This window comes from Setaria viridis, chromosome 4, assembly GCF_005286985.2.
Source record: "Setaria viridis chromosome 4, Setaria_viridis_v4.0, whole genome shotgun sequence".
Classification (NCBI taxonomy): Eukaryota; Viridiplantae; Streptophyta; class Magnoliopsida; order Poales; family Poaceae; genus Setaria; species Setaria viridis.
In genome coordinates this window covers 35,124,891-35,147,203 of record NC_048266.2, presented here as the reverse complement: position 1 = coordinate 35,147,203, position 22,313 = coordinate 35,124,891, and the positions used below count along the sequence as shown (strand labels likewise).

Genomic DNA, 22,313 nt, shown 5'->3' with positions numbered 1-22,313 from the left:
TGCAGCATGATGTCCCTTGAGACGGACGAGAACAGGAAGCCTAGAACTTGCTGGTCTAGGGCAAACCATATTTCCTACACTGGGTTGTACACCTTCACCATCTTCTCTCCTTGCTTCTTGTCGGGCTCGGCGTTGAGGACAACGGTCTTGCCGTTGATATGCCCCTCAAGGCGCGCACCGCGTATAGCGGCGATGATTTGCGCCACCCACATGGCATGGTTCTGCCTAGTGAGCTTCTCCGTCACATGTGTGCCAGAGAGAGGATTGGAGGTGGAGGAACTAGAGGCCATCGATGCAATCTAGTTCTTGATGGGTCTGAGTACCATGTAAAATATCAGAGGCGCTAATGGATGGTGGAAGCGCTGTACCCTATCTTGGGTTGACAGCGTATGCGTGTTGATTATGATGGCTAGAAAAGCCCTGGCCGTTGCTTACATTTATAGGAGACAACACCTTGGAAAGCAAGGCCAAAGGATTCAGTTACAACATGTTTAAACCAATCTATCTCTATCTACAACAAGAGAATCACCGGTGGAAAAACGACCTTCCATTCCCAACAAAAATTTTGGTTGTTTTTGACCCGGGACTATCCGTGGAGACACCTTTAGTCCCGGTTGGTGTTACCAACCAGGACTAAAGGTGATCCTTTAGTCTCGATTAGTGTTACAAACCTGGACTAAACCTCCGAGGGCTTTAATCCCGATTGGTAACATCAACCAGGACTAAAGGGTCCTCACGAGGTACTACAAAAGGATTACATCCCCTACTTAATCAGATGTGCTATGTATGTGAGATGGTAAGGAAGCTACGCGCGAAGCTTGACGTCGTGGGTTCGAATCCCACGCACCGCGCACGCGCATATGCGATGAGCGCATATGTGGGAGCCTTCGGGAATTTCTAATATTTTTGGTGCAAAACCCTTTAGTCCCGATTGGTATTACCAACCAGGAGTAAAGGTACATTCTCGCCAACGCCGCGACTAAAGATTGATCATTAGTCCGAATGATTAGTTCCGGTTGGAAAAATCAAGATATATATCGGGACTGCCGCTCGTTCCTCTACCAGCGAATCCTCCGGGCTTGTATAAGTCCAGGTTGTTACACAAGGTTTGTTACAAGTACACTCATGCATATCTATAATCTCTAACACATGGCAGACACGTATCATCCACTTCCACTTGCAGACGCCGCGGGACCGATCGATCTACTCGATGCCGTAGAACTTCTTGAGCATGGTGATGAACTCATCCACCTTCTCCGGCGAGTGGAGGCTCTTGGCGACGCTCTCCCTCTCGCCGCACCTCCTCGCCCACGCCGCGAGCCTCGGCGCCGTCTCCTTCACGGTGAACCCCCCGTACCTCTCGTAGCTGGGTAGCCACGGCATGAACGTCACGACCGCGACGTCCACGAACGCGAACTCCCCGCCGCCGAAGAACTCCTTGTCCCCGAGCTCGCCGTCCAGGTTCCGGAGCACCTGCACGAGCTCGTCCCGCGCCTGCGCCCGCTCCTCCTCGCCCCTGAGCTTCCACAGCTTGGTGCCGAGCTCGTAGACCTTGTCGGAGTAGGCGGCCCAGAAGCGGGCCCGCGCGCGGGCGTACGGGTCGGAGGGGAGGAGGCTGCGGGCGGCGGAGGGGAAGGCCTCGTCGAGGTAGTTGAGGATGACGAGGGACTCGCAGACGGGGCGGCCGGCGTGGAGGAGGACGGGGATCTTCTTGTGGACGGGGTTGGATCGGAGGAGGAGGTCGCTCTTGGTGCCCAGGAGCTCCTGCTCCGAGTACTCGTAGGGGATGCCCTTCTCCGCCAGCGCGATCCGGCAGCGCTGCCCGAACGGGCTCACCCAGAAGTCCAGCAGCACCAGGTCCTTGTTGTCATCCGCCGCCATTGCTGCCAGCGGCTCAGGTGCTCAGCTCCCTCTCGCTGTCGTCGGTTTCTCGGCGTGCGTGTGCGGTGACGATGGAGTGAGTGGATGATGGATGGATGGTGTGGAGAGGCGTGAGGAAGCGGGCTCTGCTTTATAGGGGAGGAGAGGGATCGGTCATCGGTGAGGTCGCTGATTCGATCAGAGCGTCGTCGTAACCGGGACAGCGTGGCGTGTGGATTAAACGAGTTGGGATGTGACGGAGGGGTTGACGAAGCGCGCAGGGCTCGATAGATCGCCGTCTTCGTCGGTTGCTGCAGGCGAGCGAGGACGCAAGGTGATCGCCCAGGAGATCGTGGCACGTGGTGGGCGTACGCGCGAGCTGCTCCATCTGCAGTTGGAGTATCTCGCGCGGCGTCGTGTGATAGCAGATGGGTGGCAACCTGGCGTCCATGCACGTACGCAAGCGACACGGCACCGAGCAACGACAGAGGAGGACCGCGAGAGCAGGCCACAGATATCATCGGGGGGCCTCTCTGATCCGCGGATGGGCACCGGCGACCTGCTGCTAGCCAGTGACCGATCGAGCGTGTGGTGACCGCTGGTCTCCTCGTTAACCTGATTCGGCACCTTGTTCAACAGTGCCTGCGTCCAGCAGAGACTCCTCTCAAGAAGACTCCGGTTCGATCGAGCAACCAACGTTCGTGCCACGCCGGGACCGTGTTTCCTAGTGCTGGATTACAACGAATGATTCAGCAGGTTTTCGCGCTTCCATCCACCGCGGGAAATCACATGCCCTCATGCGCTGCGTCTGGTGAGGTCATCTACTCATCTCTTGTGTTTTCTGGTTCTTGCACATATGTGTGCAGATGCTTTGGACCTTAGACAACACACTACTAGCAGGCAGGAACTGGATCTACTAATACAATACTAGCACATGATTGCTCAGCCAAATAATGGCGCCACCGCACCAATGAAAAGCATCTTCGTTCACCTGATGAGTCTTAGAAAACATCCCGCGTGCAGTGTAACCGCTGCGAATCAAGATAATGATACTATTACCTGTCGACATCGAGGTATATATTCGTCGATAACCCTTGAGATCCACGAGCAATGATACTATTACCTGTCGACATCGAGGTATATATTCGTCGATGACCTTGAGATCCACGAGCAATGATACTATAACCTGTCGACATCGAGATATATATTCGTCGATGACCTTGACATCCACGAGCTACGGGGCTCAGCTAGACCTAACAGGCTAACATGAATAAATTAAACCCAACGATTAATTATGGTGCAATGACCAATGAGTAATTGACGGCGCCTGAAATGATTTTAAGCTTTCCCCCAGTGGAAAAAATGATAATGTTTTGATTAGGCTGCTACCATTTTTTACAGACTTTTTTTAGTATTTTCGTTAAGGAAGAAGGTCAATTTTTTACCGTTCAAATTAGTTTCGACAGTTAAACTTCAAAACTAGAAATCTTTAACCACCCAACTATTAAAACCGTTTATATTTTGACCATTAGACTATTTTGATGTGTGGTTAGTATATTAATATACAAAAATGGACTGTTTTGATGTGTGGTTTTGCTGACGTGGACATCACGTGACGATAGGACCCACATGTTAACATATCTTCTCTCTTCTTTCATCTCTCTCCACCTTGCTGATATTTAGGTCCCACACGTCATCCCCGCCGGGCATGGATTCAACAACCCCTAGCATAGATCCGTTGCCGCATCGAGCCAAGCCAAGGAGCTTCTATGCCGGCCCAGCGCTGCCGCTTGCCAGCCACCTGCTCCACTGCCGTGGCCCCTGCGCCGCCGCATGCTGGCTACATACTCCGTGCCGGTGGGCCCACGTTGACCGAGCGCCAGGGCCTCTATGCCGTCACGAGCCGGCCGCCTACATCTCTGCCGAGCCCTCCTCTCACGGCTGCGTCCCTCGTCGGAATGCTCTGAGCTCCTGCACTGCCGGGCCGCGCTTGGTCGGTTGTCGCAGCCAACGCCGGTGAGCAGTGCCACTCGTCCATGGGCCTCACCTACGCCTGTGGCCTCGCGCGCCACTAGCGTGGCCCTCAGTCGGCGCCACCCACCTGTCCCGTTCGTCAGAGCTCAATAGTGGCTAGTATGAGAAGATAGAGAATAGAGGGGACGAGGGTAAGGGAGAGGAGGGAAGGAAGAGGGAACCACCACGTGACGTCCACGGTAGCAAAACCACTTATTAATAGTTGAGTGGTTAAAGATTTCTAGTTTTGAAGTTTAATAGTTGAAACCAAATTCAGGCAATAGTTCGATTGTAAAAAAGGATCTAGAAGTAATGGTTCTTTTTTAATCAAAATATCTCCTTGGTGCCGCCTATGTGATGGTTATGTTATAGCAAATCTTAAAAAATTTCGAATGACTGTGTTACTCTCACTAGGATTTTGGGAGCAAAGGTTTTTTTTGAATGAACTACTGCAGAGTTTTTATTGATATAGCCGAAAAAATACAAGATTACAGCCCTTGGAGGCCATAGACAGGAAAAAAAAGAAAAGGAAAAAATAACTCGACTTGCCCGGTTGGATTGGGACATTAACACGGGTAAACACTCAACTCAAAACCGCTAAACCTGACCGGTTGGATTGGGACATTAACGCGGTCACACCACTCCACTCAATCGGCGGCCGCAGAGCCCACTACACCACTCAACTCGCAGCATCGCAGAGCCGAAGCCTTTAACGAGGCACCCCCGACAGTCTCACAATCATGTAGTCACCGAACCTCCAGGCGTGACTCCGCGTTGACAAGGAACTGGGAGAAACAAACTGCACCGCACCGAGAAGGCCACTACCATGCGGGACCCATCGCTGTAGTGCCATTGCAACACCACACTCCACCCGATAGAGTGATACCATCATATCCGGACCTCTCGCAAGCTACCTCGCAGTCGCCACCATGAAAACACAACGCATGGGGCCTCACCACATCCGCCGTTGGACTCCACCTCTCTCGTCACCTCGAAGAGACACCACGCGCGCTGCTTCGCCACGTCTGCTACAATACTCCATGTCACGGATTTGTTTCTTAAGTCGCCGTCGGAATGGTGAGCAATATTGCCCCGCTTCCCAAGGTCTCCATCAAATAGCCAAGCTACTGCTGCAGGTCGACTTCACCTCATTACGCAACCCATGCACATAGCCTCTGGTACCGTGCTGTTGGTATTTCTTAACGTTCACGAATAAATCCGCAAGCACGGATATTGTAGCACTTCACCCAGAGAGTATTCATGGTATCGCATTTTCTTAGGGAACGGGAGTGTAAAGGCCTTCAGGCTAGTTTAACCCAAAGACAACAAGAGGTAGAATGGCCTGGCTAGCGAGGTTGTCTAAAGATAGAGATTCTAGGTAGGGTAAGCTTGGCTACTAAACACTTGCTTCGGGGCACCGGTTCACACCTTGTCTGCCAAGTGCCTCTGGCCTTTAGCTCTACTCCATACCCGAACGGGGAGGACTGCAAAGGACGGACAGGGCTGGCAGGTGACTGCCGCCTACCTTATTTCAAACCGTGGAGCACGGAGCAAACAAATGTAACCTCTAGCCTAGACACCACATCTACGCTATCAATTACTACACTAGCATCGATCAGGATTATCCGTCTTTATTAGGAGTCCTCTACTAGAGCATTCTCTACAATAACGAACAATGAACCCGTAAACGAATAATAACAAGAGCTTAGCCTTACCAAGGAACTCACTACCATAGACGAACTTGGATACTTGCTCAAGTGGGTCGTATCCAATGAGATACAAGCCGAGGTCGCTGACAAACCCGACACTCTGTTGACACTCATTATCTACACACTTTTAGTATCATTTAAGTGGTGTTTTCAGACATATTTTATACTAACCCGCCACTTGGCACTTGAAATAACCCTATTTTCGCATATGTATTGTATTTTGAAGGATATTCTATTTTCACAGGAAATTAGACTATATTGGAGCATAATTGGACAAGGCCCTGGACAAGCAACAATCTAGAGAAAGACGGAGGCCAATGGGCCCAAAAAGAGCCTAGGCCGATCGGCCTATAGAGGCCCAGGCCAATCGGCCTAGGGTCCTCAGGGCCCCAATCATGCTCATTCTTGGCGAGCACTCCTCCAAGAAGACTTAGGGGCTAAGTTTCACAAGATATGGCAAGTTCACTTCAGGATCAAAGATGGAAGCATGCATGACTTTGGAAAGATATCAAGATCCAACCTTATCCCGGGCTATCAATGAGCTAGGCCACCTGCATACAAAAATAAGGTTCCTAAACATCAGGGGAGACTTGGTGACAAAGGAGGGCGCGAGACGACAAAAGGAAGGCCTAGGACGATCGACCTGGACCCCTCCCCTAGGCTGATTAGCCTGGGGTGTTCCTTCACCCGATTACCTTCCAATTTCTGACACACGCTCTCCAGACTATAAATACCCTAAAAATTCACCGAGCCCCAGCATCCATCCACCAGGACTCTACGAAACCAAAGGCATTCACCAAAGGAAGCTGAGGGCCGCTGCAAGTCTTCGAAGTTGTCTAGGAGATGGCTTAGGCCAACCCTAGCCGCCATGGCCTCCCTGCGCGGTTGTGCCATGGTGGAGTTCAGGAGAGCCAGTAGTAGATCATCGATGGTATGTACTCGGAGGTGATGATCTAAATAGATCTATTGTATGAGCAATGTTCTTCATGTCATCCAATCTATTAGCAACTTGTTGTCTCCTTCTATGCTTTCTACCTATCATGAATATGCTTGTACCTTAGTCTAATGCTAGTTTATACTACATAGCATGCTTTATGTAATCATGGTGATTAGATGTAGTATGTCGATCCTTCATGATAGCTAGACATGTTCAGCTGTGTTTGTGCCCTTAAATTGCTTGCGCCGATGGGATGATCGTGATGGGGTCTGCTTCCGTGTAGGTGGGGGTTTTTGGGAGGTTGACCAGAGGTAGTAGTAGTTTAAATATTGCTTTGGATGAGATACATGATGTGCTTGCTCGTTGGCTAGAACTACAACTAGAAGGCTTAGGCTGACCCTAGCTGCCATGGCCTCCCTCCTCAGTTGTGCCATGGTGGAGTTCAGGAGAGCCAATAGTAGATCGTTGATGGTATGTACTCAGAGGTGATGATCTAAATATATCTATTATATGAGCAATGTTCTTCATGTCATCTGCGACTTGTTGTCTCCATCTATGCTTTTCTACCTATCATGAATATACTTGTCCCTTAGTCTAATGCTAGTTTAGACTACATAGCATGCTTTATGTAATCATGGTGATTAGATCTAGTATGTCGATCCTTCATGAAAGCTAGACATGTTCACCTATGTTTGTGCCCTTAAACTGCCTGCACCGACAGGGAGGATCATGACGGGGTCTGGTTCTGTGTAGGGTGGGGGTTTTTGGGAGGTTGATCGGAAGTAGTTGTAGTTTAAAGATTGCTTTGGATGAGATGCATGATGTGCTTGCTCATTGGCTAGAACTACAACTAGAAGATGATAGGCTCTTGCTACCCTTGGTGGTGTTATATCATATATATCTGTGGATGTAATCTACACTTATTCATGTCATTGATCTTTACAACAAGTTTGCCTTCATATGCAATCAATGCTTCATGTTAGGACTAATCCATTAGATTAGATGGAAATTCCTAGTCAGTTCCCTACCGATCCATGGATTGATAAACCTTGGATGGAATACTCTAAGTTAAAAGCTACGATGATCCATGTGCTTGCGGTTCAGTACTTGGCATGTTAACTACCGTCAACACACTCCTCCTCGGGACAACATCCTCACTCACTCCCTATCCTATGCTACTAAAGTAGCTGTAGTGTGGAGTCCCTCTCTTCTTTTGTGTGCCTTGGTGTAGCTTGGTGTCACATATTTGTGTGGTGGTAGTGTGTTTAAAGGGGGTCTCTCCTCCTCCTTATATAGCTGCTGGAGGGTGGTTCCCGGGTGGCATATTCAGAGAATCTTCGCCAACTGCCTTGAGGAATGAACGAGGGAGTGCCACGTGGAAGCTGGGCCCGAGGTGAAATCGTCCAGGTTCGGCCGAACCAGGGGTTCAGCCGACCCCTGGTTGCCGCCTTTCGCAACTGGCTTCCTTTGGTGGGCCTCTAGGTGGATCCTGATGTTGGGCCTTATGGTCCCCCTCCAAATTGGGCTGATCTGGTATGTCTTGTGGACCCTTGATCCTTGTGCTCTCTTAGGATAGCCTTGTAGTGGTGTTTCTTGTTTGTTTTAGCACACTTTATCCCCTTATGCAGACATGATCTCCTGCAAACAATGATTCATCAAAGCTTGTGGAAATGGTTAGAATTAAACCCCTATCTCTAGTTTGGTGTTTGTTATTTCACTATGTTTTACAGGAGGTGACGATCACATTTGGTTTTAAGGACCATCAACAACACCCCCACACTTAGCCCTTTGCTCCTCCTCGAGTAAAGGTTGAAGGACTTAGGTGGAACATCTCCTCGTTTGGTATGATGCATGCATATAAGTTATACCAAGCCTCACCTGTATTTGAGAATTTTGAAATGTCTACCATGCCATCTTGATTGGTTGAGGAATGGAATGTATTAGAATGAAGTCGCCCTTACTTCTCCTGCTCAAATAACTTGGGTTTTTGAAAGTTTTTCAAATCAAAACCTACCCTTGCTCCTTGAATGATTCTCTCAGATCGCTCAATGTGTATGGTTCCTTACCAAGGCGTTGGTTTGCCTCTTTTCTTCCTACTTCTAATAAGGCTTTTTGTGGAGCTCATGGTAGGGGATGAAAAGGAAGCACACTTGTATTACATATATTACAAAGTTAAAAAATCAGATCCGAGGAGAGGCAAATCATACAATCTGATCAAAATGTGCAAGTGTGTGGAAATTTGTGGACTTTTTGTTTGAACTCCTTTTTGCATGACTCTCTCTTTGCTTTTATATCTTTTTGAATATGGGTTATCTTTCTTTTCTTTTTCTTTTGCTTGGACCTTCATATGTCCAACTCTTTCTTTTATTTTTTCTTTTCAACTCATGCTTTTTGATCATGTACTTATTTTTTTCTTTTATTTTCTTCTTTTTGCATAGCCTATATCTTTTGATGGATGGATGGATGTCATGTTTTGCGCAACTTCTAGTGTAGAAGTCGGCATATGAAGGTGTAGTGTACGTGATCTTGATCATGAAAATATAAAAAGTTTCTCACACAGGTCACAACAGTTTGACAAAGCTCAATGCAAAAACAAGTAGCATATGTATAAGGTTTTCAATGAGATCAACATATGACCTTGGTAGGAATTTGTCATATCCTTGAGGATCCAAGCTATTTATTTATTTATTTGCAAGATAAAATTCCTAAGTACTTAGATGACATGCTTTCCCGATGATAAATTGTTCACAAGTGATAGGAATATAAGCGAGAAATAAAGAATATGCAAGCCAACCATATGAAAGGAATGTTCACCATGAGGAGATAGCAAGGTTCATTGAGTTTATTTTATAAAGCAAGACATGATTTGTTTAAAATCAAGAACTTTAGGGAGTTTGAGGGTTGTGTTGCACAAACCATCGTTTAGGATGAAGAGGGAGACGAGGGGAGTCAGAGCTGACTCGGCTGATCCAGAGGTTCGACCGAACTTCTCTGGACTCCATCTATCTTATTCTTTAGTTTGCTGGACCATCCGATGTTTATGAAATATGTTGGTGGGAGATCTCGAATAAGTGTGCGCTTGGTAAGCTTGAGAGCTCCCCACACTTATTCTTGTACCTATTTTTATTCAACAAAAAGAACAAAGGTGGAAACAAACAAGGACTCTGCCGGTTTTAAATACCGGGGTGTCTAAATCTTATTGAATTAACTCAAGGTGCATGAAGTGTTTGAAGCGCCTTAATTTCCTTTTTGTTATTATTGTCCTTATTTTATTTATTTTTATATTTTTTCTTTTTATCATGGAAAATTGGGCATAATGGGCCACTTAGCAGGGTGGAAACATGGGGAAACGATGCATGAGGTTTGGGATACTTACTTGACAGACCTTCCCAAGCTCAGAACAAACTGCAAGAGTTAAATGCAACAAAAGCTTTGCATTTGTTTTGCTTGGTCCCTCGAGCACCTTTCTCCTTGTTGGACCAAGGAGCATTTGCAGAAGTGATGGAGTTATTGTGTATTGCTCCTTGGTTGTCATTTTATTCCTTGCAAGATGTTAGTGGACAACAAATACGTGAGGGACACTAAAGAGTTTTGAAAGGATTTCATTGTTGGCCCCCAAAGTTAGTTGTTCACATCCATGCTTAAGAGAGATCAGATTCAGAATTCAAGTAGCATGGATCCCAAAATGCTTGCCATTACCTTATTTCATCATTTTTTTCAAGGGACTTTTTTTCAAAATGTTTTTTTTTCTTTTTGAAATTTTATTATTCACCAAATTTTAATCTTTTTAGCATAACTCAAACAAGGCTGAGATAAAATTGCATGACCATAACAAAGGGGCATTTGGCACTATACTCGCAATGCACCTTGAAAGGTGATCGGTGCCTCCTCTGTATGTTGTGCAGTTTTTGTTGAAGTGTGTCCCGAGCCTTGATTTATCTCCAGTGTGAATTGAATTTGAGGACTTACCCATTTATTTGAAATCTTCCCTACAGGGGTTAGTCCACAAAAGATATACATCCAAAGTCTATGATAGTATTAACCCAACGGTTCATTAATCAAACTTGGCACCATATCTTATTTGATTAAAGAAGGCTATTTTAACCTAAGCACCATGCTTAATTTAAAAAGCCTATGGATGTACCTATATAGAGAACACCCAAACCAGAGCATATGAAAATAGATAAGGGAGGCTTGAATTTGTATGATCAAGCTATACTCACATGGAGATAATAATGAGAGAATGATTGTTGAACATTGGGTTACCTTGCACATACCTGAGTGAGCTTAATAGCAGCATGTGAGGATGGATGCCTTGGAATTGTTGCAGTAGTGTCATGGTCTCTCATGGTTGTTGATGACTCTTCCATTGAAGGAAGGCACTTGACCATGCTAGCTTGGGTAGGACAAATGGCTAGGTCTCACATGAGCCTAGTGTGCAGGAACTATGGGCCTTGGTGGCATGATCCATTGGCACGGTGCTGCAAGATTAGAGGCACAAAGTACGTCTCCTCTCATGCATGTGAGAAAGTACCAAATGGAGTGGAGCAGCAAAAGGCTAGGAAAGGAAAATGAGCATTCTCTTGCTCGTATGCACGTAGGAGCTGCTAGAGCAGAGTTATGCAGAGCCAGGGCTGGATGGAGACTAAGCCAAGGCTCGCACGCACACGTGAGAGCAAGGATATGTGGAGCCAAGCGGCAAAATGATATTTATCAAGGTGCAATGCCACTGCTTGAAGGCATGCTCATAATGTAGCCTTTGGTCCATGTGGAGCTCGTCGGCTTTCTCTTGCTCTCTTCTTCTCCTTTATTTTTCTTTTTTTCTTTTTTTGTCTCTCTTCTTTTCTTTTCTTTTGTTTTCTATTATTTTTCATCCTTTCTTCTTTTTTTCATCTGTTCTTTTTCTCTTTCCTTTTTTTCACTCTTTTTTTCTTATTCTTTCTCTCTTCTTTTTTGGCAAGACAGAACTTACACCATCTTTGGTACGGATGGATCCTGTTGAGAGGTGCTCACCAATCTTCCCTCACACTTGGAATTTTGTGTCTCATGACATCAAAAATCAAGCGTGTTGGAGTGTCCTTCAGAGTGTGTTCCATCACCAAAGGGTACCAAGTCTATTATTGATCCAGCTCCCACATTTTTGGGCATGGCATGACCCTCGTTCTTTTGAATCTCAACCTAAAATGGTTAGCAACCAAAAATACCCGAAGGTACATACTATCCTAACAACATGTTCTTGCTTTTATCATTTATAAGAAAGGATAATCTGGGCCATCTCCCGGTAGTGCTTTGTTTTTGGTAACAAGCTTGACCACGGGGAATCTTCACAATGCCGCTACAAATGGTGGTGTAGTTCCCAGTTTCACCACCATTTATTGATTTATCATCGAAGTTCAAGCTTCAAGGTTAGTGCCATAGTGCAACCATGAGATTTGCAAAATAATGATAAGGTAGAAGCATAAACAACCATATATTCTTGCTTCTATAAAAGAATGCAAAAGGATGGTTGTACAACTCGTAGTGCCTTGGCACAACGGATGACGAATCTTGGAGAGGATGAGCATGATTGTTGTGATGACCGGGATAAGCGTTCATGCTCACGGAGTGGATAACATGACCCGGAGGTAAGCATAACTCAAGAATGTCCATGACCCCTAGTGGTGTGAGAGAGAAACTCTGTGGGCCAAACGGAATCATCCGAGCGAGAGTCACGAGGGACATGAGTTTCTTTCAACTCATCCCCTCCTTTGGTGGAAGGCCTTGCGTTCATCGAAGATGAGTGTGGGGGCAAAGAGATCTAACCCTTGCTTCCAATAGTAGTTCATTTAATTAGGATTGTGAACATAACTTATATTGGGCATTGATCAATAATCAAGGATGAAGATGTGAGATTGAATCACTTGATTTGATCGGTATAGCCCCTATGATCCCTTCAAAAACAATGAATGGCTATGGAAGGTGAGCTAATCTGAATTACTTCGGAAGAGTGTCTCACTTCCTTTGACCATTCCTCCTAAGTCGACATAGCAGGAATGTCCATGGAACAAAGGTTCTCCTTCTCAAGAGATTCATCGTGAAATATTGGGGTTGTTTTCTCAACCGCTATCAAGAACAATGTTTTGAGGGCTAGAGGGACACGGCTAAGGCTCGATCAAGGCTGATGAAGGTCGCTTGGTTCCACAAATGGGTGAACAGAGATACAAACATCACCTCCTCGAATGGATTATGGTTGGGACAAGGCCTCACTGTAGGATTTTCTAAGCGAGAGATAATAGTGGAGGAAGCGGTTTTCCTAAGCTTTTCATCAAGACTCCCTTGAGATGAACTTTCTGAAGAGGGGAGCCTATGAGCTGATTGAAATCGAGGATAAAAGTGGAAAAACTTTGGGTATCCTTCGATTTGATCGGTATGGCCCTTGTGATCCCATGACCAAAAAAGAATTTAGCCTCAAAGAACTTTTGGTTTTTGTTGGTCGGCATCAAATGCTTAACGTCTACAACGGTTATGATAGCAGCCTTGATGGTGGGGGTATGAAGGCCTTCTATGGCAAATCTCTGAAAGAAAGGGTAGTGAAATGTGGATGAAAAGAATTGTTTTTTTTGGAAGAACATCCCACCTTTCTCAATTATCTCTCCTTCATGGCCTTCTTGAGGGATTTTTCTTTGAAAAGAAGGAAGGAGAGGGAGCACCGTAGGTTTAAGGAAAGGTTCTATCCAGGATTCTTCAGAATGAGGGTTATGGACAAAAGAGGGTTCCTTCCCTAAATGGACATCGAGCTTTCCTAGAGTCGGAGCATCTAAGAGAAAGTTCTTGGACTTCGAAGACATGAAAGTCTAGGGTAGCATCAACATCTTTGTGTCCTATAGACACGCTCTGCAAGACCCCAAATTCTTCTAGGAGACATCCTGAGGAGCTTAGGAAAGTTTTGTCGGTTGGTGCCAATGGCTCAGCTCCCAAAAAGGTCAATGCAAAAGAGTTGGAAGTGATGTTGGCACTGACAGTGGGTTTAGAGAGCATCCACCTCCGTCTCGCGTATGATGCATTGAAAGATTAAGGAAGAGGAGCTGATCTGGAGAACTTCTAACGATAACACCAGCTCCCTTAACCGCTCTTTGCTCATAATGCTCACTGACTCAAATGCAATTTTCCTAAGAAAATGGGCTCTAAAGGATATAGAGTAGCAGCAGAGATCGGTGGTTTCTTTTTGGCTGTAACGCTAGGGCGGGGTTCATAGCCAAAAGCTGTGATGCGCTTTGGAAGAGGTGGTGGCTCAAAGAACTCACCCTTTGGAGTATATAGTTTTCGAATTGATGTTGACTCCATGGTAAAAAGGATAAAATAAAAAGAAAGATAAAATAAAAGGATACACGGGTGAACTAGGTTCAAAGACAAATACAACTACCATTCCCCGGCAACGGTGCCAGAAATGCTTGTTGGTATTTCTTAATGTTAACGAATAAATCTGCAAGCGCACAGATATACCGTTATAGCACTTCACCCAAAGAGTATTCAAGGTATCGTATTTTCTCTAGGAACGGGAGAGTAAAGGCCTTCTAGCTAGTTTAATGAGGTACAAGCCGAGGAAGGTCGCCGACAAACTCGACACTCCTCCTCCGAACTACATCCTCACTCCCTATCCTATGCTACTGTTGACAGCTCTTAAGAACCAAATCTAGGTCGTCAACTCCTGCATAAAAACCTAAAAGATGAGCATCATCAGTAGTGGTAGGAGTTATTACTAATGAATTCCACAAGTGTTGGTTAATATTTGTATACAGGTTCATTAAGAGAGAAAACACGCCTCAAGAGCAACGAAACACACCTTCAACCAATCAGGAGCAAGCACGCGGCTCCATGGGCCCACAACTAGTAGGAAACCGACTACATTCACCGCTAAGCACCCTTTTACCCACTTGAGGACCCATAGGATGATGAGGACATCACCTGCTCGGATAAAATCACACTAGCAACTTTTGATTCAAAGGTGAAACAATTATTTGTCATGATTATATTTGATACATTTGATGAATTGATGCTGCACCATGATGTGTGTTCATTGTCATTTTCAGAAATACATACGTGGATCAAAAAGAGTGTTAAACACACATGGAAGGCATGGAGGACTAAAGAAGTTGATTGGGGGATAATTCCAAGTATTCCCAACATCCTCCACCAGGCCACCATGTCACTTTTGGCCAAGGAAAGAAAAAGATCAAATCCAACACGTTTTAGGGTTGGATTCGGACTGCAGCACTGTGCCAACTTGCGATGGCCGCCACGACCTCATCCGGACTCTGTTTTGGGCGTTCAAGTACTCTTTAGAATCCTGATGAAGTCTATTTTCATATGGTTCCAAACTCATGTCAGTATCTTTTCTGAGGCGGCTGAAATGATCAAATTACTACCAAGAGGTTATTCTGTCAAAGGTACTGTGTCGCCTTATTTTGGCCCGATGGGCCTTGTATCAACTCGGGTCCAATAAGAACATATCCTAGGGTTGGAGAACGACTCCAGAACCCCTCTTTTCATCCTCCTAGGTATTAATAAGGATTAGAGCCACCAGAAACCGATTGGGTTTTGTTTTTTTTGAATGTTTAGCCATTGTTATTTCCTTGTAGATGCGTGTGTCGACTAGACCATCCGTTCTACTCCATTTAGAACCCCAACTTGGTAATTTCAGATTGGTTTTCAACTCCATATTTTTAATTGAGTTTCTTGTTCTACTTATTTTTGCTTGTTCCTCGATTGCTTGCAGGAATTACCCTAGTGGTTTGGTTGATCGTGCTCCACAAGATCGAAACGACCATTGGAGGTGGTGTATCGATTGCTAAGGTGCAGCATCCTTGGATGGTTATAGTCAGGCTGTGAACGTCATCTCCATCCCCAAATCAAGATATCCCCCATCTCTCATTGAAAGATTGGGAAACAACCCTAGCGGGTTCTTATCAGTTGGTAATCAGAGCAAGGTTGATTGGTGAGAGACTTCTAGTTCTTTGCTGTTTTTAATTTCCTATAGTCCAGAAAAGCCCAAAAAATTAGTAGATTAGTTTCCCTTATTCCTAAAGACCCTTTGAGCCTTTTACTAGTGCTGCTTAGTTAGGGCTTGTTGATTCTTCGGTTGCATCGGTTGTGTCGATTTGCTGGTTTTAGGGTCTAGTCTTTTAGAGTTTTGAGTTCTTATCACGTTTTGGTCGCTTCCACCGTTGCCGCTGCTATTTGTTGATTTCATATCTATGAAGATTTCAATTTGGTTCAGTTTGTCGTGAATTCCAAGCTAGTTGCTGCTGCTACAATTGTGTAAAAAAAGAAAGAAAAAAAGGAAGAAAAAAAGAAAGAAAGAAAAAATAGGAAAGGAAAAGGAAAAACAACAGAAACAAAGAAAAAAAACAGGGCTGTTCCTTTTGTTCCTCTTTACTTTTGGTGGTGCTTTGTGACTTCTTTTGTGTCCAGGCTCGCGTCTCTAGCAAGATCTAGCCTAGGACCAGCATAGTACCGCCGTTGAACGATTACTAAGCTTGCTTTTGTGACTAACGTGGTGCTAGTATTTTCCCTTGCTTAAGCCCACCTACAGCTCCACATATTCGACTACAGCTTGAGAGGTTTTTGTTGTTGCGGCTCCAATACACTTCGCTCCACAGTTGCAGACTTGTTGGTTGCCGTCACCTCCTATTTGGCTTGGTAAGAACTTGTAAGGGCTTGTTTTGAACAAGTTAAGTTTGAGATAATTACAACCGACACATTCTAGTAGTTGATAGGAGGATACATATTATTTTTGTATTTCTTGTGTTCTACTAATCATGGCAGGTGATACAGAAATTTTTGAGCTGTGGAAACTAGATCCTCATATTCAGGATGTCATTCAACACTTGCCGTTATATGATGGTAAGTTTGATCCTAAAGCTTACATTGATTGGGAGCTAAAAGTAGATAATGAATTTGACGAGCATGACCTATTCGAGAAACAAAAGATTTATATTATCTCTAATGTTTTGACTGAATATGCTTTGCTAGAATGGAAACACATTTGTAGGCACAACAATTCCAGAATCTTGCGAAGACTTGAAATTTTCTTTTTAGAGATGCATTCATTCCTGCATATTATGCTGATTATTTGCTTGCAAAATTAGACAACTTAAAGCAACGTAGTACGACTGTGAAAGAATACTTCCATGATTTTAAAATTTGTATCATGTATGGTGTATTAGATAAATACATGGAAGATTTTATGAGTAGGTTCATGAGAGGGCTCAATTCTAAAATTCAAACCTTGTTAATTAGCAAATCATACATACATATTGGTCAAATATTTTGTCTTGCTCTTAATGCTGAAAAGAAGATTCGATTATCTGCGAATACTTGCAAGAATGATGTGGCCATAATCTCCAAAACTTGTCCACTTTGCATGCTAATCAAGAGCAAAAAAATAGCAGAAACCACTGCTGATTTACCTTTATCACAAGATGAATTACTTACTGTTCCTTGTGATAAAGAGGACTTTTGTGCTGATGATTCTTTTACTCCTATGCCACAAGCAGTGAATAAGTGTGATACTTTTGTTTTAGAACCATACAAATGTGCTGAAGATAAGTTTTTCATCCTATTACTTGTGCACAAGATGAACTGAATTTGTTGTCCTCTTTAAATACTTTGGGTTATATTGAATTTGATATTTTGTGTAATCTAAATTGTCTAAAAGAGAAATTTAAATTTTATTCTAGTTTGCCAAGTTTTAATCATTGTTTGCTTCATGCAATTGGCAAATATGACATCAAAGGATAATATTTGGTGCATAAAGTTTATATTTTCTCTCATAGGAAATATCCTTTTGGGATACAATACTATGATCAAATAGGGGGATGCACTAACACTAATAATGTCTTGCAAAGTTTTCCTTATTTTTCCCTTAACAGGTCAGTCTAAAGAAGGGAAGCACTACTGGTTGTGGCCGTGCAACATAGCCATCGCTCCATGTTCTAACATCAACGCAAGCACCTTTGAATGCCATTAGAGCAAGTCAAGGATGACCTGCAGCCAAGAAGGCAAGAATGATGAGGACATCACCTTCTCGGATACAACCACACTAGCAACTTTTGATTCAAAGGTGAAATAATTCATTTTTATGATTGTATTTGATACATTTGATGAATTGATGCTGCACCATGATGTGTGTTCATTGTCATTTTCAGAAATACATACAAGGATCAAAAAGAGTGTTACACACACATGGAAGGTATGGAGGACCAAAGAAGTTGATTGGGGGCCAATCCTAAGTATTCCCAACATCCTCTACCAAGCCACCATGTCACTTTTGGCCCAAGGAAACAAAAAGATCAAATCCAACATGTTTTAGGGCTTGATTCGGACTGCAGCAGTGCGCGAACTTGCAACGGCCCCCACAACATCATCCAGACTCCGTTTTGGGCATTCATATAGTCTTTGGAATCTTTATGAAGTCTATTTTCATATGGATTTAGACTCATGTCCATATCTTTCCTGAGGCGGCCGAAATGATCAAATTACTACCAAGAGGTTATTCTGTCAAATATGCTGTGTCGCCTTATTTTGGCCCGATGGGTCTTGTATCAACTCGGGTCTAATAAGGACGTCTCCTAGGGTTGAAACATGACACCAGGACCTCCTGGTCATCCTCCTAGGTATTAATAAGGATTAGAGTCATCACAAACAGATTGAGTTTTGTTTAGATTAAGTTTATCTTTTGCTACTTGCTTGTAAGCACGCGTGCTGGATCAGCCGCCCGTCTTCTTATCTTCGGAACCCCATCATTATTGAGATTGAGTTTGAAACCTTCATCTTCATCTAGTTAATTTAGTACTTGTTATACTTGTTCTTGCTATCTTCGATTGCTTGCAAGACAAGTGCCCTAGTGGCCGGGTGACGCGCACCACAAGATTGCAGCAGCCGTTGGAGGTGGTGTATCGGTTGCTAAGACACAGCGCCCTTGGAAGGCTGTAGTTGGGCCGTGAACATCATATCCATCCACCAATCAAGTTATCCCACACCCTGTCATCAAAAGATCGGGAATCAATCCTAGCGGGTTCATATCACAGGGCAGCAACCGAGAGCAAAGGCTGTGCAAGAGGCGGTTATAGCGGGTCGGCTGAACCTCTAGTTCGGCCGAAACACCCCTGCCTCCTCTCATCTCTAGCTGATGCATGGTGGTGATTGACAGTGTTCTAAAGGCAGTTGTTAAAGATTCCCTGAATATTCCTGCCCAAAACTGACCCCAAGAGCCTATAAATATGAGGGGAGGGGTCTCATTTCAAGACACAACAATCACGCACACCTCAATACAATCACTTCAACGTCACACTTGAAGTTTAGAGCTCCACTCCATGGTAAAGCCCTACTTAGGCTAGTGCTTAGTATAGGGGGATAGAGAGAGAGAGCTGAGTCCCTCAACACTCCACTCTGATCATGTACCTCTATGGATGCTGGCTTACTTCTGAGTAAAGTAAGTGAGTATTCGTGATTCCTTATCTAGTTTAGTACTTATATCTAAGTGAGATCAATTCTCTCTGATTGCGGGTTCGTCACTTTGTATTTATACAGAGTGCCATAGTTTGCTACAGGTCAACAGATGTAGTTAGATTGTGGTAGTAATCAATAGCGTAGACGTGGTGTCTAGGGTAGGGGTTATCCTTTGTTTGCCTTATATCCCACGGATTGCTAGGGGTAGGTGGATGGTGGTGATAGCCATGTCCGTCCTTCGTAATCCCCCATGTTCGGATATAGCATAGAGCTGTTAGCCTAAGTCGCCTGGCAGACCATGCGTAAGCCGGTGCACGAAGCAAGTATCTTTTAACCAAGAGATCGACCTTTAACTTTCCTCAAGTACTAATCTTAGGAATCCTCTCTACTTTTCGCCTACTGTGTCATGGTTGTCCTTGGATACTAGAGTTGTAGGTATACACGCACGTTCCCTTGGATTCGATACCCTTAGAATTCTCTGAGGTTAAAGCTACAACGGTATCTGTGCGCTTGCGGATTCATTTACGCATCACTAAAATATCCAACAAGCTTTCTGATGCTGCTGTCAGGGGAACAATTGTTGTTTATCTACAAACCTAGTGATCCTCGTATCTTTTTGCTTTTCTTTTTTTCTACCTCTACCCCTGCTATCCATGGAAGGTTATCCTCGTACACACCTTTCGACCCTCCGGGGTGAGTCTTTAGAGCCAACCATTTTGGAACCCAATTCCTCATCCAGCTACAAGATTCGTCCCTCACTCATAGAGCTAGTTCAGGAAAATTCGTTCTCGGGGTTGAGCTATGAGAATCCCTACCATCACCTGTGAGACTTTGAGCATATGTGTTCTTGCTAGAGAATATCCAGCTTGACACAAGATGCTTTTAAGAGGAAGTTTTTCCCGTTTTCCCTCTCAGGAAGAGTGAGAAAGTTGTACCTTCGCTTAGAGGAGAGTGTGATCCATAATTGGGAAGAGCTAAGGGCTAGATTTTGCTCCTCCCTCTTTCCTCTATCCCACATCGCTTCTTTGCGAGTTAAGGTCCTCTTCTTCAAACAGCAAGAGGAGGAATAACTAGGCCCGACATGGGCTCGTTTCTCTGCTCTTACTGAGATTTGCCAAGTCCTATCCATACCCAACCACGTGTTGCTTGAACACTTCCAGTTATGATTATCGGAGGATGCTAGCCTGCAACTTGATCCCTCTCCGAATGCTCGTTCTTGCTTAAGGATCTGACGGAAGGGAAGGAAATCTTGGAGCATATTTGAGAAACTACTCCCCCGACTGATCTATATAACGATGCCCCATCAAGAGGAGAGTACATTGAGAAACCGAGGACTATCGCCAGCAGAGTTCGAGCTTTCATCTCGACTATATCTAAAATTCTACTGAAGATACCTCTCCTGAACAGCAAGAATCTTGGGAAAAGAGCACCTCGTGTGAATCCTACCCCCGGATTTCCTTATGGTATTTTCTTCTGAATTTTCCTCAAGACTACATCTCGAGGGAGGTTGAGGAAGGAGTGGTTAAAAGAAGAGGATCATTCTTAATGACTCGTCTGTTTGAACCACGACTTCCCGGAAGAGGTACCATAAGAAAGCCCGTTGCATTCCCATGTCAAAGTAACATCCAAGGTGTTTCGTATACACTAAGGAATATGCTCTGACATTGACCACTGTATCATAGTCCTTAGGACTCATCCTTTTTGGTCAAGGAATCATAGGGGCCATCCCTTGAATCGAGTGGACCAAACTCATTTTCTTATCCTCGATTACCGATCAATGCCAATCAAATCAAGTGATTCCAAAATTCACATCTCATTCCTTGATTTTGATTGATGCCCAATAGAGATTATGTTCACCCTTCATATCAAATGAACTTCTATTGGAAGCTTAGGCTAGATTGCTTTGCCACCGCAGTCACCTTTGATGAAACATGAAGCTCTCTACCTAAGGAGGGGATGAGTTGAAGGAAATTCATTTCCCTCACGTCACGAACTCAGATCATTCTTTTGGCCCACAGAGTTGCACATTCTCTTACATTGTGGGGCTATGAACGTTTGTGAGTTGTTCTATCTGGAGATCAAGCCACTCAATCTATGAACATGAAGATTCGTCCTGATTTATCTTTAGGATCATGCTCATCCTAGATATGTCCGAGATCTATCAGCCATTGTGCCAAGGCACTAGGAGTCGTACAATCATCTCAGGGTTTCCCATCATAGACACCCTTCAGATGGTTGTTATGGTTCTCCTTTATCACAATATCTATGTAGGGCTTGTAGTTGTATTTGTGCACTAACCTTGCAGCTAAGACTTTACTGATCCATTCCAAATGGCAAAACAAGGTGGACGTACATGTGGTCAAGCATGGGAACACCATGAGATGCCCAAGATCATGAGTTTCGTTGAATTTTAATGATTTAACCTTATAAGGAAAGTGTATCCTTCGGGTATTCTCAGGACACTAACCTTACAGGTTACGAGAGGCTATATCAAGGACGGAGAGAAGCACGGGAGGAAATGCATCAGAAGACGACATCACCATTGCAAGCACAATGCACATCATCAATGCACCATCATCACATAGGGCAATCATACCCTGAGATGGCTAAGGTATGTCGTTAAGGTAAATCCACCACTACGATCTTTATATAAATATACGTCAACTTAGATAAAAGCAAAATTAAGCGAAGGTCAATGTCATTGACCCTAGCACTATCTTAGCCTTTACCAAGGTCCTGACACATATAGTGGTTGGGCCCACTCTCTCTGCCTTCCCCTCTGCTACACGCACGCACACGCGCAACAGGAGGCCCAACGCCCTGGTTCGGCCGAACCAGTCTAAGTGCCGCCGCCTCCCAGTCTTCACTCAGACACTCCTCCAACTTTCCTTGACCCGTCCCTTGACGTCCCATTGGGTTTGAGCATCACAAGAGAGGAGATCCTTCTTTAACATCCCATCTTCCTCCTCTCCTCATCCACCTCACTCTTATCCCCATCAAACTCACCAAGATCCACGCCAGAAATCTCTTCCTCACCACCATGGCTGGCAAAGGCCTCGTTCCCTTGACCAACTCAGGCTCAACCTTTGATCTCAACGGGGAAATCTCTCCGGCGAATGTCATTGTACCCGTCGACAATCTATCGATGGAAGAGATACATGCATTGGAGGTCGAACCCTTGGCCGTCATACCACCCGAGGGGGAAGTAGGGGCATGAGAGGCACCGCTAAGGGTTCGGTCGAACCCCTAGTTCGATCGATCCAGGCCGGCGCCACATCGGCCTCCAGCTTGACCACGAGATCGCC

The 22,313-nt window shown here is 44.8% G+C and overlaps 1 protein-coding gene across 1 annotated transcript; it reads right to left on the bottom strand.

Annotated features, from left to right (window-relative positions):
• Positions 1 to 1,059: 1,059 nt before the first annotated feature.
• LOC117851448 (probable glutathione S-transferase GSTU1) lies at positions 1,060 to 1,998 on the bottom strand. Its single transcript, XM_034733266.2, has one exon. The coding sequence runs from the start codon at positions 1,879 to 1,881 to the stop codon at positions 1,204 to 1,206; it is 678 nt and encodes a 225-aa protein (XP_034589157.1). The 5' UTR covers positions 1,882 to 1,998; the 3' UTR covers positions 1,060 to 1,203.
• Positions 1,999 to 22,313: the final 20,315 nt, after the last annotated feature.

Coding starts and splice junctions, on each gene's coding strand:
- LOC117851448 (XM_034733266.2), bottom strand. CDS start 1,881: ATGGCGGCGGATGACAACAAGGACCTGGTGCTGCTGGACTTCTGGGTG.